The sequence below is a fragment of the Haemaphysalis longicornis genome, unplaced genomic scaffold (genome assembly GCF_048455015.1).
Source record: "Haemaphysalis longicornis isolate Haplotype H1 unplaced genomic scaffold, Haemaphysalis longicornis Haplotype H1 scaffold_4, whole genome shotgun sequence".
Lineage (NCBI taxonomy): Eukaryota > Metazoa > Arthropoda > Arachnida > Ixodida > Ixodidae > Haemaphysalis > Haemaphysalis longicornis.
The window spans coordinates 152676151-152691525 of NW_027526361.1; the positions used below are offsets into that span (position 1 = coordinate 152676151).

Genomic DNA, 15375 nt, shown 5'->3' on the forward strand with positions numbered 1-15375 from the left:
CTTTTCCGCTGAAGGCGAAAAGCAAAAGCGCCGTGTGTCTGGATTAGGCGGACGTCAAAGATCACCAGGAGGTCAAAATTAAGTTTGAACCCACCACTACGGATCGCCTAATATCCCGGGTTTAGCCTCGGCGCGTTGTACCCGCCAACCAACGCCCAATGCGATTTTCACACTTCACTTTCGAGGTTACTAACCGACTGTCTTTCAGTGTGTAGATACGAACACGTGCATAAGTTAAAACATTTATTTCCGACGAGTCAATAGACTCCTGTCTTATATTGATTATTTATATTGGTAAACGTAACGCTCATGAATCAATACCGGCTGCGACCATGCAAGGCTCACGACAAAACGAATGCGACAGAGTGGCCGAGCAGCCAAGAGGGGCGAGTCTAGACTGCAGCCCTCCTTACAATAGAAATTGCACACGCCTACGTTTCTAAGTTATTTCTTTTCAGTTCTCGTCTTCCTCGAATCCCCCGCTACCGTTTCAGCTGGCGGACAAGGCGCCGCTCGTTTAGCTCCACGCAGTTTTAGTTTGTTGCGATTTCTTTCCCTGCCTTTCAAACTCGCCCGTGCACCCTCCTTTTTACCGCCCCTCTCTACAAGTTATGCGTATTTCCCGCTCAGTCATCCCCGAGCCAAGGCGTGTGCGGTTGTAACCCCGAGCGCCGCTCGTCCTCATCGCGTGTCCGGTGGGTTCCGGGCAATCGCGCTCTGCATCCCAGAGGAGAGGGAGATGAATGGCGCCAACAACACGTGATCGATGCGGACCCGCGTAGCGGGAGTGCAAATCAGCGCCGCCCCGACCTTCTGCCCATTTGTCTCGGCTCCTGGCTCGGCAAATTCATTTCGGCTCTCTCGCCCTTCACGGTTGCCGGCCAGACGGGGTGGGTAACCCAATGAAGCATGCAGGACATTGAGACATTAAGCTGCCGCGATCTTTGCCCCGACGGGTTAGAGGTTATCTGCTTAAGCTGCCATCAGCTTTAACAGCTTGATTGCAAGGCAATGTATTCATTGGATGCCTTCAGCTGTATCGTCTTCAAGAAAGCGCAGATTTAGGTGGTTTGAGGTTCTGAAGGTACTTCTGTGCTAGGAAGTAGTTGGTACTAAAAGGCTGTGGAATACATTGGGCCACCTCATGTTTTTAACGGGCACCGGGAGCTGTTGTTTTTGTCTTTCACAATCTTCAGAACAACGCGGCTGTTAACAGTATCCAACCTGCGTTTTTCGACTCAATAGGACAGTTCCTTGGCCACTGAGCCCTTTGTGACACCGTTAGGAGGCTTGAACATCTTAAACACAAGGATATCGTTTGAGATTACAGTGGAAACATGCTGATTTTGACGGAATTTGACGACCCGCTTCTTACAACAGATGGACGCGGTCCCGGCAAACTCCAACTAGAAACAATGCATTAAAAACCCCGATGATATGATTGTCGGGTGCACAGGGTCCGCTTCATATGACAGACCCTGGCGCGGATAAACCGGTGCTTTTCCTATATTTTACACCGCTTAGCCGCCTCGCCCTGACCTTATGTATACTCAACATCCGTTTGAGGCCGCTTGATGTGCAGAGGTCTACCGGCAGGTCAGGCCACTTACTAAACCGACGCAAGCAAGCAGGCTGGTGCTCGCGAGCGGTATTTAACCAGCGACAGCCCCACACACAGCAGTGCGTCAAAGCGCCAACCGCGAGAAGTGGAAGTTCAGGTGGCCGGTGGAGGGTGAATTCGAAGCTCGCGTTGAGCCTCCGGGGAACATACGACGCAGTCACACATACGACGCACCGCTGCAGTGGTTTAGTGGCACAGGCGTTGCGCTGCTGAGCACGAGGTCACGGGTGCGATTCCCGGATACGGCGGTCGCTTTTATGATGGAGGCGAAAAGCAAAAGCGCCCGTGTGTGCGAGATTTCGGCGCACGTTAAAGATCCTTATGTGGTCAAAATTAATCCGGAGCACTCCACTACGGCGCGCCTCATCGACTGCGTAGGGTCGGCGCGTTAAACCTTACAATCAATTACACATACACTGTAAAACATTTTCCCGTAACTTTACGGTAACAATGACCGCTAACTCTTGATGCCGGTAAGTATCCATCAAACGAAAAAACGCTACTGAAGCTGTAGTATCAAGCGACGGCACAATTGCCGTAAGGCCAGTGAAACGATGAGAAGCCGTACCACACAAGTACAATTGTGAAGCCGTACTTGAACCTCACGGCAAAAGTGCCATACCAGCATTTACAGGTGCCATGCCGTAGCACCAGCCTACGGAAACACCACCGTTGATGGACACGTACTTGTTTCAGAGGCGTTACTCTTAGTTACGTCAATGTTCTGGTGTCAAAAGTTAATGGTTGTTTTTACGATAAATTTAAGTGGCTTGTCATGTGGAGAAAAACACAGAAAGAATCGCAACTTGAAAAGAAACGACGGTATGCAAGTGCTAATGTGCAACCCATTTCTTTTACTGCCAGCGAATTCATAAATCCATATCCGCAGCAAAATAGACGAGTTGGTAGTCAACACTTGTACCGACATTTTCTTTTCACATTACTATCGTTTTTGTGCTATATCACACCACAATGCTCAGAAAACTTACCTGGCATCCAGCTTATGGGAGTTTTGTGTATTTGTGTGCTTGAAAAGAGCACACAAGACAAAATTATTTTCGATTACTATATTGTAACAGACCAAATATCAAATACAATTCTCATCTTCAAACTATGCGGATGGCTGCAAAAAATAACATTTAGTTGACACACCACGAATTACAAAATAGAAATTAACCCTCCAGGAAATTTATGTGGCTCCCTTTGTGTGATGTAATTGCTGCCATTTTTCCTTGAAGTGAAAATGTAAAACCTGAAAAACACAAAACATTTATTCACGATTAGCAGTACTGCTCGGAGTCCATACTAAGGCACGCATTTATGTCAAATACTAAATCAGCAAACTGACCTTTACCTGAATGTAAAATTTTGCAGTGGGACAGCTGGGTATGATTTCAGGATTGTGCAAGAAAATAAACAATGTTCGGTTGCGATGCCAACAATGCAAGTCAAATGATTAAGCAGCCGTATAAATACTGTTTAAAATGTGACCACAAAAACAGCAATAGACTGGTGTACTGAAAAAAATAAAAGGGCTATATCAAACAGCCTTTCACGCTACCTAGAACAGTAAATAGAAGACTCAAAAGCTATACAGAATAAGTTGCCGCCAATTTTGGAAGAGAAAGTTGGCTTGTCAACATTTTGCAAGCAAACTGGTCCTGGTAAGGGTTCTATCAGCGAAACGTTGCCAATCTAGTGTTTACAAAATATACAGCATGCATTACAAAGTCTTACAAACCAAGCTACTCACTTCTAGCACAAGCTACATTTTTTCTTTCAAATTATGCAGCAGGGCTATATATTTCAGTGAATAATTTTTAATTGCTGGGCAGGACTGCATAATACTTACTCTCCATTGATCTACCATTCAGAGTGCATCAAATGGAATGGCCTTCCACAATACATCATTCACGCACAAATTGGGCAACTTCAAAGCTGCCACATAGCCATTCCTGTGCCAATTTTTCTAGCTCAATGTTTTTCATTATATTAGTTGGAATCACATACTTTTATGTTTACTTTGTATGTGGTTTTTCTGAACCTTTGTACTTTTGGGCCTTTGTACTTGTGTGTGTACTCTGTAGACCTTCTGTAACATTTTGTACTTCAATCCCCTACTGTGGAAGACGGTGAAAATGAATATCTCAGGTAAAAAGAAGTGCCTACAAAGACAGGCACGTCAGTGAGTTAGTGCAGGTAGTCCTACTTAAGATAATGATTGCGTTTAACACCATCTGCTAGGTGGGAAACTCCTCCCAGCTTTTGGTCAGTAAGTGTTTGTTTTAGTGCAGTGAGGGGTCGATTGCACCTTCAAAGCAGAGTGGAGGAAGGGGAGAGTGGGTAAAGTAATTTAGTTCATAATCTAATACTTTCACAACCAAAAGAATGCTAAATAAGTTGTTTTTTTCGTTCCTTGAAAAAAACTTTCTTTTGTCACTTGTCAGGGTTGTTTTTGTACTTAAGAATACAGCAGTGTTTTTAATTGGGTTCTAGTGCATGAACGACACGTATGTTTTCCTAGCCCTCTAAGCCATATTTTCAAAACTTCGACATATAAAAAGCAGGTGAAGAAGGAGAGCTGGTTCGTAACTTCCAAAGCTTTCCAGTTCAGAGAAACTCCAAATTAAACAAAAAAAGTTTGAAGTAGGAGAGTCAAACTGTTTGTGGTCTTGTAGACCAATGGGTCACAAATACAGGTATTGAAAGGCATTCAAGGGGTCTGAGCAGCCTACTCGGCAAAGTGAACACCCCACTCCTCACACAAAGCGCAGCAGCATTTTGTTGCCTTTACCCTGTCAAACACAATGTTGATGCAAAAAGTTGTCCTCACAAATTATTCCCGGTTCATAGGTTCCTTTGTACAGCTCAGCCTCAGTGCATAAAAGTACATGAAACATGAAACCTAAAGCACAGGTAACAAGTGCCATACTCTTTCGTAAACAACATATATTACGTACTGCCGCACCAAATAATTGAGTTACTATGCAGCCACAATCGATTTTCTTCCTGAAAACACACTTGAGACAAATACATTTCATTACTATTAAGGTGTTCTCATTAAGAAAATTGCTTTCACAACCCACTAGACGGGACAATAACCAATACAAGAGGCAAATACACCAACCAAGGGCGTTTATTCAAAGCGGTCCCAACGTTTCGGAGCCAACTCGGCTCCTTCATCAGGGGTGACTATGTACAAACAAGAAGAAGCGGTTATATAGGTGTCTTCTTTTTCTTTTTTCTTACTGGATTCTTGCCCTTGCGCGTCGGAGGCCGTGAGCGTAGATGGTGGGAAGGGCTCCGAGGGAGCTATTCAGGCCTTGCCGGTTCCCTTGTATGTGCCAGGACTCAAGCAGTAATCTTTGTGAGTAATTGGTTTCGGTGCCAATCACCTGCGCGCCGTCAAAGTTAATCGTGTGGTTAGCTTTTTCGCAGTGCTCGGCCAATGCACTGCGCTGAGTGTCGGACTTGCGAACGTCGTTTTTGTGTTGGCGGAGGCGTTCCGGGAAGTTCATGGTCTCCCCAACATAACTAGCGGGGCGTTGTGCGCAAGCAATTTTGTAGACGACCCCTTGGGATTTTTCTTTTGGCTGCCGCTCTTTAGGTCGAGGTATGAGCCGTCCAAGTGTTGACACTGGCTTGTGGGAGATGACAATGCCTTCCTTGCGAGGAATGCGGGATAATGTTTCACTCGTTCCTTTAACATAGGGGACGGAAATACGGATGGGTCGGCGTGCCGAGGGGGTGAGGGGTGCAGACGGCGGAGACAGGAGAGGGGTTGTTGACCGGCGGCGTCAGTACAGAGGAATTTCCTTGGTTGCAGCCCGGCTGAAGAAGACGGCGTTTGACGCGTCATATGAAGTTGCTCGCGTATCCATTTTTCTTCAGGTCAGCGATTACGGCTTTTTCTTCTTTCTTCCGGTCCTCTTCTGTTGAGCATATAGTTCTGGCCCTAAGTAAGAGAGCTGAGACCACAGATCATTTGAGGCAATTTGGGTGGCAGGAATCGAATGGCAGGTAGCGGCCGGTGTGGGTGGGTTTCCTGTATACTGTGAAATTTAATCCGTCTTGCTGTCTTTTTATCGAAACGTCGAGGAATGGTAAGGTGCTGTTCATTTCTTTTTCCATGGTGAATTGGATGGCTGGTTAACTCGAATTTAGTTGCGACAGGAAGTTGTCTGCTGTTGTTTTTTTGATGACACCAAAGCAGTCGTCCACGCACCGGAGAAACACTTTGGGCTTTTTGGGGAAATTTTTTTGACGTGTCGCTTTTCACCAGCGTCCCTGTTTCCCTGGCCGTCGCAGCCGCCACAAGTGCCCTCGAGAACGATGACAGCCTTAGCTCCACGACCTGCCTCAGCGTCGGCGAGATTACGCAACTTCTGCAGTTCTGACTGCAAAGCACATATTTCTGCTACAAGCAGCAATATTTCAGGCAAGTAAGTGGAACTGCGATGGGGGAAGCTATTTCCGTGACCACAGCCAACCTTGTAATGGAAAAAATTGAAAGGATCGCTCTTGAAAATTTCCCTGAAAAGCCCAAAGTGTTTCTCCGGTACGTGGACGACTGCTTTTGTGTCATCAAAGAAACAACAGCAGAAAACTTCCTGTCGCAGCTAAATTCGATTGACTGCTTTGAATAAACGCCCTTGGTTGGTGTATTTGCCTTTTAAGTTTAGCCCAACCAGACAGAGTTCTGTTGAAGATGTTCACATTCAATAACCACTATAGTTTTAACAGAGAAATCCGTGCACTCTATACATGCACTGCTCAGAATGTCTAAACAAAACGAATGTGTTTACAGACAATAACCAAACCTGTTGTAAATAAGATCCGAGATAGCTAGTGATCGCACAGTTCATTGTCTAAGAAGCAAGCGTTTGAACACCAGAGTGTTCGAAATAAGTAAACATGGCTGTAAGAAGCAGGAGCGGGTAAACAGCATGCTTGATCAACCACCCTCTCTGCACTATCCTTTGGCTATTGATGAACTCGTGCACTTGATGAACTCCTGCGAAATAGCCACAGCTACCCTGCAGTAGACAGCAATATTGTTTAGCCTTGTAAATGTGCTATGCATGAGATAATAGAAGCACATTTTTTCTTGCTATCATCACCGTGTGGAGTGTTTCTCGGAGTTACACTTTTTATATCCCTTTTGCCATACTCACCGAAATGTTGCAAGTAAATCATGCGGGCATGTTGCCAGGGCTGGCTTCAACATGGAAGTAAATAGAAAAAGTGCAATTTTTAAAATGCCATCAAGTATTGGCAAGCATATTGGACACGGCACTTATAAGTGCAAACATCATGCAGTTTGGTTAACAGTGAGAACACAAAAAGCTGTTGCTATGCCGTATTTGTACCACACATGATAATGCATTCCAGCACTGCCATGTAAATGCGGTTCTTTCTGCCCCAAATAAATTCACACGTGTATGTGCTAGGGTTAGCAGAAAATCAAAGGCTGGTGCGAAAAGGGTGACTGATTGAACATGTTGCTAAGTTTGGCCCCGTGCTCCACAGGACTTGTTTGACAATCTCAAACATCTTGGGGTTGTTTCACAGGTCCAAAGGAAGAAAGTTAACAAAACAAGCATTGACCCACCACTTGTCAGTGAACCAGTTGCAAGTCGGTTGCTTGTTTTGTCCACCTTCTTCATGCCTGCCTTTTCCTGTAGTGGCCAGGATGACTGCACCTCCACAAAACAGACAATCTTCTGTATCCCATTTGCATGAAATAAAAAAGTTGGCCAAAACGTTTTATTGGGAAACACAAATAGTGCATAGCATTCACAAATAATCAATAATCATCTCGCTTTTTACCAAGCAACCAAATAGAGTTGATTGTAACCTTGTAGTTCAAGCTTGTCCAAATGCACGTGCTCATCATGTTCAGTGCTCTTGTTAGCAGGGCGAGTCAAAATCTTCATCTTTTGTTTTCATTGTGCTTCTGGCTTGCCTCTCTTCAAACACTCTTTAAACCGTTGCAGCAAATTTTTGTTTTATTTACGTTGTGTCATGCTGCCCAGGAGTCTCGTTTCGGTTATGTTCTGCTTTTAACTTGCCCTTCTTCGTTGCCAATATTTAGCCCATTTTTTATTTCCTGAAAAGCTAATAATGAAGTCTTCTTTAAAGTACACTAATTCTCATTTGAAAACTTGTGTTGGTATATTGTTTTCAAGGCTGCATGTGTAAAAAGCAATTTTTACATGAACTGTAGCAGCACTGGTAGTAATTCAGAAAAATTCCCCGCATTTCCCCGAGGGGAAGAATGTGAAAGTGCGAATGCACGAGTTGAATTTGCGCGGTTCGGTAATGTTCGCGAAAGAGAGATCACACACACACACACACACAACTACAAAAAAAGAAAGATGCATTTATTCACAGACACCTATTTGTGTTGTCGTTGTACTTGATTGCTAGAGCGGATCTCAGCTTTGAAATTTCGTGTCAGTACTCCTTTAAGCGGGTGCATTAGCCCTTCTCACGCCCGATTCCTGGCCAATCCCCCACGTGGATATGTGCCATGTCAGCGGCCAGGCAGCGCGCGCCCATCTCCCCCCGTTGCCAAGGAAGACGAGGAGATTCCTGGCCAATCCCCCACGTGGGTATGTGCCATGTCAGCGGCCAGGCAGCGCGCGCCCATCTCCCCCCGTTGCCAAGGAAGACGAGGAGCGCGCGCACCCGCAGCTGTTGCTATGCGGACGGCGGCGGACGCTTCAGGCTCGCTTAAGAAGTGCATTCGCACTTAAAAATGTTACTTATATATACATCATTTTCACTCCCGCTATAAAAAGCCACATCATGCCACTAGTGTTGATTAGCACTAGCAAAAAACGACCAACGACGAAAAAGGTTGCTTTGAACCCTGGGAACGCCCGCTTACTAGCCAAATAACATACACCTCTCCATCTAACGACAATGATGGTGGAACACGAAGCTTTCTTGTGACGGATTTTTGGTTGGTGTGTGAGTTTGGACTTTAGTTTGGACGCAGACGGTTTGGACTTCAGATTGCAGTTCCTTTGAATTTTGGCCCTTTGAGATTTGATTTCACATGACAAAAGCTTCGCGTTCAACCAGCGCCGTTTTTACATGGTGCGGTGCCGTATGTTTCTAATTTTGCACGTCCATGCACCCTTCTACAAATTCAAATGGCTTCAACCCTATCAAAATGGACCAGTCAGATAGACGCTGGCTTCATAACATGAGGGATCCAGGTACGATTCCAGGCACAGGAAGCATTTTTCTCCACTTTATCCACGATAATTCGTCATCTATAAAGTTGGCTTTCTTGCGAGTGTTTTCACTTTACTCCATCATTGAAAACTCTGAAGCTTCGCTTTAAAAAAGCTACGCATTAAAAGCACCAATGACTTGGGTTCACTTATGAGGGCTGTGCAGACCACCCAAATGGCTTTTTGTGCCTGTATACACAGACAACTATGTGGTTGTCATTCCCATTGTTTCCCCTTTGTCCGCTGCCATTTCTTGTGCAGTGGTAACAAGTTGGTAAATACGTGATGCCCAACAACACGCTTTAAGTAATACAGATATCCACTGGACCACTGTTGTATGGTGGGGACAGACTCACCGGCACTGTAAAAAGTACTGATCATTATTTTGTTGTAAGCTACACACTATGCATCTGCAGCTTCAACATTTGCTCTCTCTCAATTATGATCAGCCATTTTACAATATCTTCAAGAAAACAATACAAAAAATAATGAGAATGCACGGTTATGCTCACATCTTAAAGTTCAACTATATCAAATTTATGGAGGTTACCCTTATGGTCACATCTTGAAGTTCAACTATACCAAACTTATACGTTACCCAAAAATTTACTGCTAATAGGCGTACAAAACCAAAGTTCAGGTAATACTGGGTTAAATTTCTCGTCTTTGAACACATGCTGCGTATACATTCTTGTGGAACTCCAATAAGGTTATTTTAGTTGTATTTCAGATCTCCTTTGTTTTCTCGTCCCTCTGTCCTGTGTTTTGTACTTCGGAAATGAACATGTTCAACTGCATTCGGCTGGTTTAATCAAGTCAACTCTAAACAGTCTAAAAAAAAAACCGCAACGAAGACACACAAACCACGGTTGCTACACACTACACGGAAATCGCTATAAAAGAGTTCTGTTCAAAATTTTGTAAAGAAGCACTGAGCCTAATATATCCAAGGTGGGGCTATGCTGTGCACGTAGAGATCTGTCTAGGAAGTTTGAACAGCAATGGGTAGGCATAACGCATGTTCATCATCATCATCACCAGCCTGTCTACGCCCACTGCAGGGCAAAGGCCTCTCCCATTATTCTCCAATTACCTTGGTCCTGTGCCAACTGTGACCAATTTATCCCCGCAAACTTCTTGAACTCATCTGCCCATCTAACTTTCTGCCGCCCCCTGCAGCGCTTGCCTTCTCTAGGGATCCACTCTGTTACCCTTAATGACCAGCGGTTATCTTGCCTTCGCATTACATGCCCTGCCCAAGTCCATTTCTTCTTCTTAATTTCTACTAATATGTCTTTAACACCAGTTTGCTCCCTGACCCACTCCGCTCTCTTCTTGTCCCTTAATGTTACACCTATCATTTTCCGCTCCATTGCCCGCTGAGTCGTTCTCAATTTAAGTTGAACCCTCTTAGTGAGCCTCCAAGTTTCTGCCCCGTAGGTGAGTACCGGTAAGATGCAGCTGTCATACACTTTCTTCTTCAGCGACAATGGTAGGCTGCTATTCATTATCTGAGAATGTCTGCCATATGCACCCCACCCCATTCTGATCCTTCTAATTATCTCTGCCTCATGGTTGGGATCTGGGGTCACAACTTGGCCTAAGTATATATATTCGCTTACCACTTCCACTGCCTCGCCATCTATCTCAAACTGCTGTGCTGTCCCGAGGTTATTGATCATTACTTTAGTTTTCTGCATATTAATTTTCAGGCCCACGGTTCTACTCTGTTCGCCCAGTGCGGAAAGCATGCTTTGCAATTCGTCCCCCGAGTTACTTAGCATGTTCAGTCGTATGCATAGTTTCCACATCAGAAAATAGTGTGGAACACTTGCCAACCTATCCAGTGCAATGTTGTGTTGTGGGCTTGGCAGCATGAACTGCTCCTGTCGGGCCATTTGCACGATGTAGTACATAGTGAGGGAACGTCAGGGTACTGTGCTCGTGTGTGGCCAGCCAAACTGCATCAAAAAGGGTCACGCACAAAGCACTGCCGTTTTAGAGAAATCAAAGCAGATATGTCTCCAGGCCTACAGAGGTTTAGTCCTATCCTACATCGGATATTTAGCCCCTCTTTCACTAGTGCATTGAATGAAGATTCACATAGCACATATTTTCCCATTTTTACCTCTTTTCCTGCATATGCAGGTTAGTGTTTGCTGACAGTTCCACTGCACGCAACAACCTGTAGCTGGAACTACCCACACCATTCATGGCTAGCTAGAACTAGCACTATGTTGCTGGCTCCATCACGCACTGTGCAGAACTGATGTCTTGTAGATCAGTCAACCCTGGCCCAAAACTGTGATGTCACTATGGTTGGGTCATCGTGGTAACCCGTCGGGCTGGCTTCAATAAAGCGAAACTGGCACAACTAAAAAAAAAGCTCTGCATAAGAATGTCAACGATGATTAAATTATTTCCCCCATGATTAATTGATTAATGGGGGCACGATTAATGCTCCCACAATCGCTAGGTCCCAATAGCACCGAAAAAAAGGCAATAAAAATTTTGTTCCTGAATTTTTTAGTTTAAAATTTCAAGTTTACATTACGTGCACATCAACAGTAATAGTACTCGTCAAACAGTACCAAGCAATCAAACTTGACATGCCCACAGAATAGTCATCAGCCACAAACATGTACGTTAAAGTTGTCTTTTCCTCTACCGTTCGTGCTGTTATACGAACAGTGGCATATGCACTGGCATACAGATTGAGTATAAACTGTTCACAATAAACATTCCGTAGGGAAACCCCGTCAGTCATAATAATGAGAGCAATAAATTCAAGTGAATTTTACAGAGCCAACTTTTACTCGAAAAAGTTTTCTGGGAATGTTACTAGGCACAGTGGCACTTGGAAAACATAACAAAACAGCAAAAAGATTGGACATAAGCTCTCGATTGCAAAAGCACACGACAAGAGCACGTGTTGATTCTGAGCCGTTCATTATCACAAAGAACGTGTCATCATCAGCCTACTCGGGTCCACAGCAGAACCAAGGCCTCTCATTACGACTTTCAACTCCTCCTGCCCTGCCCTGCTAGAGTACACAGTCTATCCCCGAATTAAATAATCCCTCCACCAGTTTATGGCCTTCCCCTTCTTGTTGACCAATCTATTCGTATCCGCTGTTACGCTAATTGTTTACCACTTGTCAGTTCATCTCATTAAATGGCCAGCCCAAGTGTAGTTCTATTTCTTTATTTGAACTTCTACTCTAGTTTGTTCTCTGAGCCAGGTAGCGCGTTTCCTGTCCATGAGTGTTACTCCTAACATTATTTGCTCTATGGCCCGATGAGAAGACCTAAATGTGCTTTCTGGTTGTTCTGCAAGGCACCAAGTTTCAGCTCTGTATCATATGTCACCACCAGCAGTATATATGCACAGAAATATTGCACTGGTGCACAAGTACTTCCAATAAAACCAGGCATTTCGAAAAGGCAACACCCTTTTTTCCAACATGTCCAAGCCTATATGCAAGCAGAAGAAAAACTACGGCGCGTAAAGTGTTAAATCGAAGTATACTTTTCCCTCTCCGTGTCACAAAAAGGAGTAACGATGTCACTCAGGAAACAGGCATTGGCCCACATGGCTTTTCAACCTGTGTGGGGCATGCACTCATCACCAGCACTTCAATGAGGCTAGTATTCTAGGGCAAAACACACTAGCCAGCGCAAAAGCTTATTAAAAGCTTTTATTCATGAACAGATACTCAGGGCGGTACTCTTTAGTTCTATCTGTGTGAACTTCTTTCGTACAGATTTAAGTTTATCATTACGCACATATGCTTGTGTTGGCAAGGGGTATAATATACCTTTTTTATGCCTTTGTAAATTTGAACTGAGGGTTTTACGTGCTGAAGCTATGTGACCTATGAAGGGTGCAGTATTGGAAGGTTCTGGATTAATTCAAACCACCCAATGATTTTAATGAGCAGCAAGAGCTGCACACTTGAGCATTCTTTTTCTTTTTTGCTTTCATCCCAATATTTGAAGTGCGGCTGAAATTTCAAAATTTACCAAATTGTTGGCATCTATCGAGGCTGTGCAGCACATTTACGTCACCACAAATTTACAGTACACAAATACATTTAGTGTGCAATAAAGAAATGAGTCAGCTCCTATCCTGTGCTTTTTCAATTGTAAGTTTACACTAATAATTTACGCATTTACGCTGAGTAGGAATAGGATTTCCCGAAATGCCAAGTTCAGATTAGTGGAATTCTGTCCTGCACATAATAGCAAGACTCATATAAACTGTAGAACAAATGTGTTACCCACTTTTTCATAGATTGAAAAACAGTCGGTGATGTGTGATGAGGAAACAACCTTGGGCTTTGAAGTAGGCCTCACAAATAAGCCATCTTGAATGAAAGGTGCACCAGTCAGCAGCCTGCAACATGTAGGTTATTAGAAAAGAACAGGCCAGACACCAGAAGCGGGCTGTTTGCCTTAAACCGGCGAAATCCCACATGTTGTATGCCTCAGATCACCAAAGTGTGTTGTACCCTCTCGGCTAGAAAAGTATTTGGCTGAACGTGAACATGCCATAAGTGACAAATATTTAACAACTATTTTTGAATAGCTTTACCAGGATCTCAGTTGTAAATTAACATTCGCGGTTCTGAAATCCGAGCCCGAGGCGCAACCAGCGCTGCTCAAACCTACTCTACCAGAGGTCCGACATGCATGCTGTTCTAATGTAGCGAACAAATTCGGGTTCCACGCACGTTGCTTATCCTAACATCTCATGTCAAAACGTTCTGACTGCATGAGCGAGCCATGCGGCCGCAGACTCGTTTCCAACACCGTAACCTCAATCGAAATGCAAAAAAACGTCCAGATAGCATTTTAATCCGACGTTGTACGCACGAAAATTACCCAGTTTATTATTTTTATTTAAACTTGCACGGCAATCATTACATTTATTGTGCACAGTTCTCGAGCCGTATTTTAAGACGAAAAAGCGAAGAACCAAACAAACCAAGCGTGAATTACTAGGAGTACACGACGTGCGTTTACTAGGCGTCAGTAGGAGTACACGACGTGCTTTTAATACTTATGCAGGTATTCGCATACCGGAGGTTCCCTCATTTCATTTGAAATCAAACCGTTCGGCTAGCAAAGTACGGCACAACCACTTCAACAAACGGCTAGAAATTGTGCAACCATCGTTCTCGCGCACACACGTCACACCCGCGCACAAAAGTCACCCCGAAAATCTACGGAACGCTCAGAACGAGTCACTGAAAACGTTAGGGCCACGGAGCAAGATATAAAGTGGTTAGGGCTAACCACTTACGCGGACCAAAGTTAGCGAGCAACTCTCCTTCGTTACATACATAACGCAAGAAAACGAGGTTGACTACTCACTTACCTTGACTTCTCGGGAGTATTCCGTCGTCCGGCAGGTAAATCCATGGCAGTAAAATCACAGAAACAACGAAAATTGAAGGCGCGAATCTGCCCGTGCCGGTGCCGGCGACTAGCTCGCGCAACGATACAGAGTGCAAATAGCTTCGCCGCGCAGCTGCTCTCATATTCGTCCGAAAGAAAAACTAGTTCCTTATATTACACTCGCTCTGATAAAAACGCGTTGCAAAAAATTGTAGCTATCAACATAGATGCTCAATTCATTGGTAAATACAGATACTCGTTGCCAGTTATACACAATAAAAGGTTATTCATGGGGTTTTTGAAAAATACAGTAATTTTTCCGTCACTCGAGGTTACGGCAGGCGAGAACCTACGGTGAAATTGCGGCTGCAGTGCCGTGCCGGGCGCCGTAATTTTACGGTTTTTAAAGACGATAGTCTTTCTTGGGCTCCTTAAACCGAGAAATTTTGGTCTGTCTGTATGTCTGTATGTCTGTATGTCTGTCCGTCTGTCTGTCTGTGACTCGATTCAGCCACCCGGCCAAAGCAAAACAATGCCTGCCCATTAGTCTTATATAGTCACAGCTAAATCTACCCGTCTATGTCCGGTGTAAGGTTCATACTTGTCGACATTGTTGAAGAAGAACAAGACATTACGCAAATATGAGACAGCAAATCAATACAGAAGTGATATTTGCAGTGTTCCTTTATAAAAAAATCAAACATGCTTGCTTTTGCGAAATTAAATACTTCATCAACTGCAGAAAAAGAATTCACTTCGCCGTCGCCTGATGTAGCCCGCGCCACTATAGCTTCTTGCGCCATTTTAACAAATCAACCGGCAACAGTTACGCAAGGTTCCACTAGATAGGTTCCACGTTCTGCTTGCAACGCACGTGGAGTAGGGAAACGCGGTTCTATAAACGTTGAAGTAGGGCGCCTCGATTAACGCGCGTCTCCGCCGTACAGCAGCGTTCGCATCGAGACACCCGGTTTGGAGCAGTGGAACGCGGGAAATTTAAAATGATTTAAGCAAACCTTTGGCGTCTTTACCTTGGGAGGAGCGCGACGCAAGAGGAACAACATGAGAGGTGAGCGGCAAAGCGAAGGGAGGCATTTACTTCGCAATAGC

General features: G+C 44.4%; 1 protein-coding gene across 3 annotated transcripts; it reads right to left on the bottom strand.

Annotated features, from left to right (window-relative positions):
• Window positions 1-2712: 2712 nt before the first annotated feature.
• LOC144180623 (uncharacterized) lies at window positions 2713-14352 on the bottom strand. 3 transcript variants are annotated; one of them, XM_077708937.1, is made up of 5 exons: window positions 14246-14352; window positions 13150-13261; window positions 7233-7344; window positions 6796-6839; window positions 2713-2873 (listed from the first exon to the last, which is right to left on the bottom strand). In XM_077708937.1, the coding sequence occupies exons 1-4, from the start codon at window positions 14287-14289 to the stop codon at window positions 6814-6816; spliced, it is 294 nt and encodes a 97-aa protein (XP_077565063.1). In that variant the 5' UTR covers window positions 14290-14352; the 3' UTR covers window positions 2713-2873; window positions 6796-6813. The 3 variants fall into 3 exon arrangements, with proteins under 3 accessions (XP_077565063.1, XP_077565062.1, XP_077565065.1); XM_077708936.1 differs by lacking the exon at window positions 6796-6839; XM_077708939.1 differs by lacking the exons at window positions 2713-2873; window positions 6796-6839; window positions 7233-7344 and adding an exon at window positions 10707-10826.
• Window positions 14353-15375: the final 1023 nt, after the last annotated feature.

Bases quoted from the DNA above. Each gene is read 5' to 3' on its own strand.
- LOC144180623 (XM_077708936.1), bottom strand. From the start codon at position 14,289: ATGGATTTACCTGCCGGACGACGGAATACTCCCGAGAAGTCAAG. The intron at 7,345-13,149 runs GTGGGTAACACA...AATGGGATACAG, and splicing joins GTTTTTCAATCTATGAAAAA to AAGATTGTCTGTTTTGTGGA. The intron at 2,874-7,232 runs GTGGGTCAATGC...TGTGTTTTTCAG, and splicing joins AACTGGTTCACTGACAAGTG to GTTTTACATTTTCACTTCAA.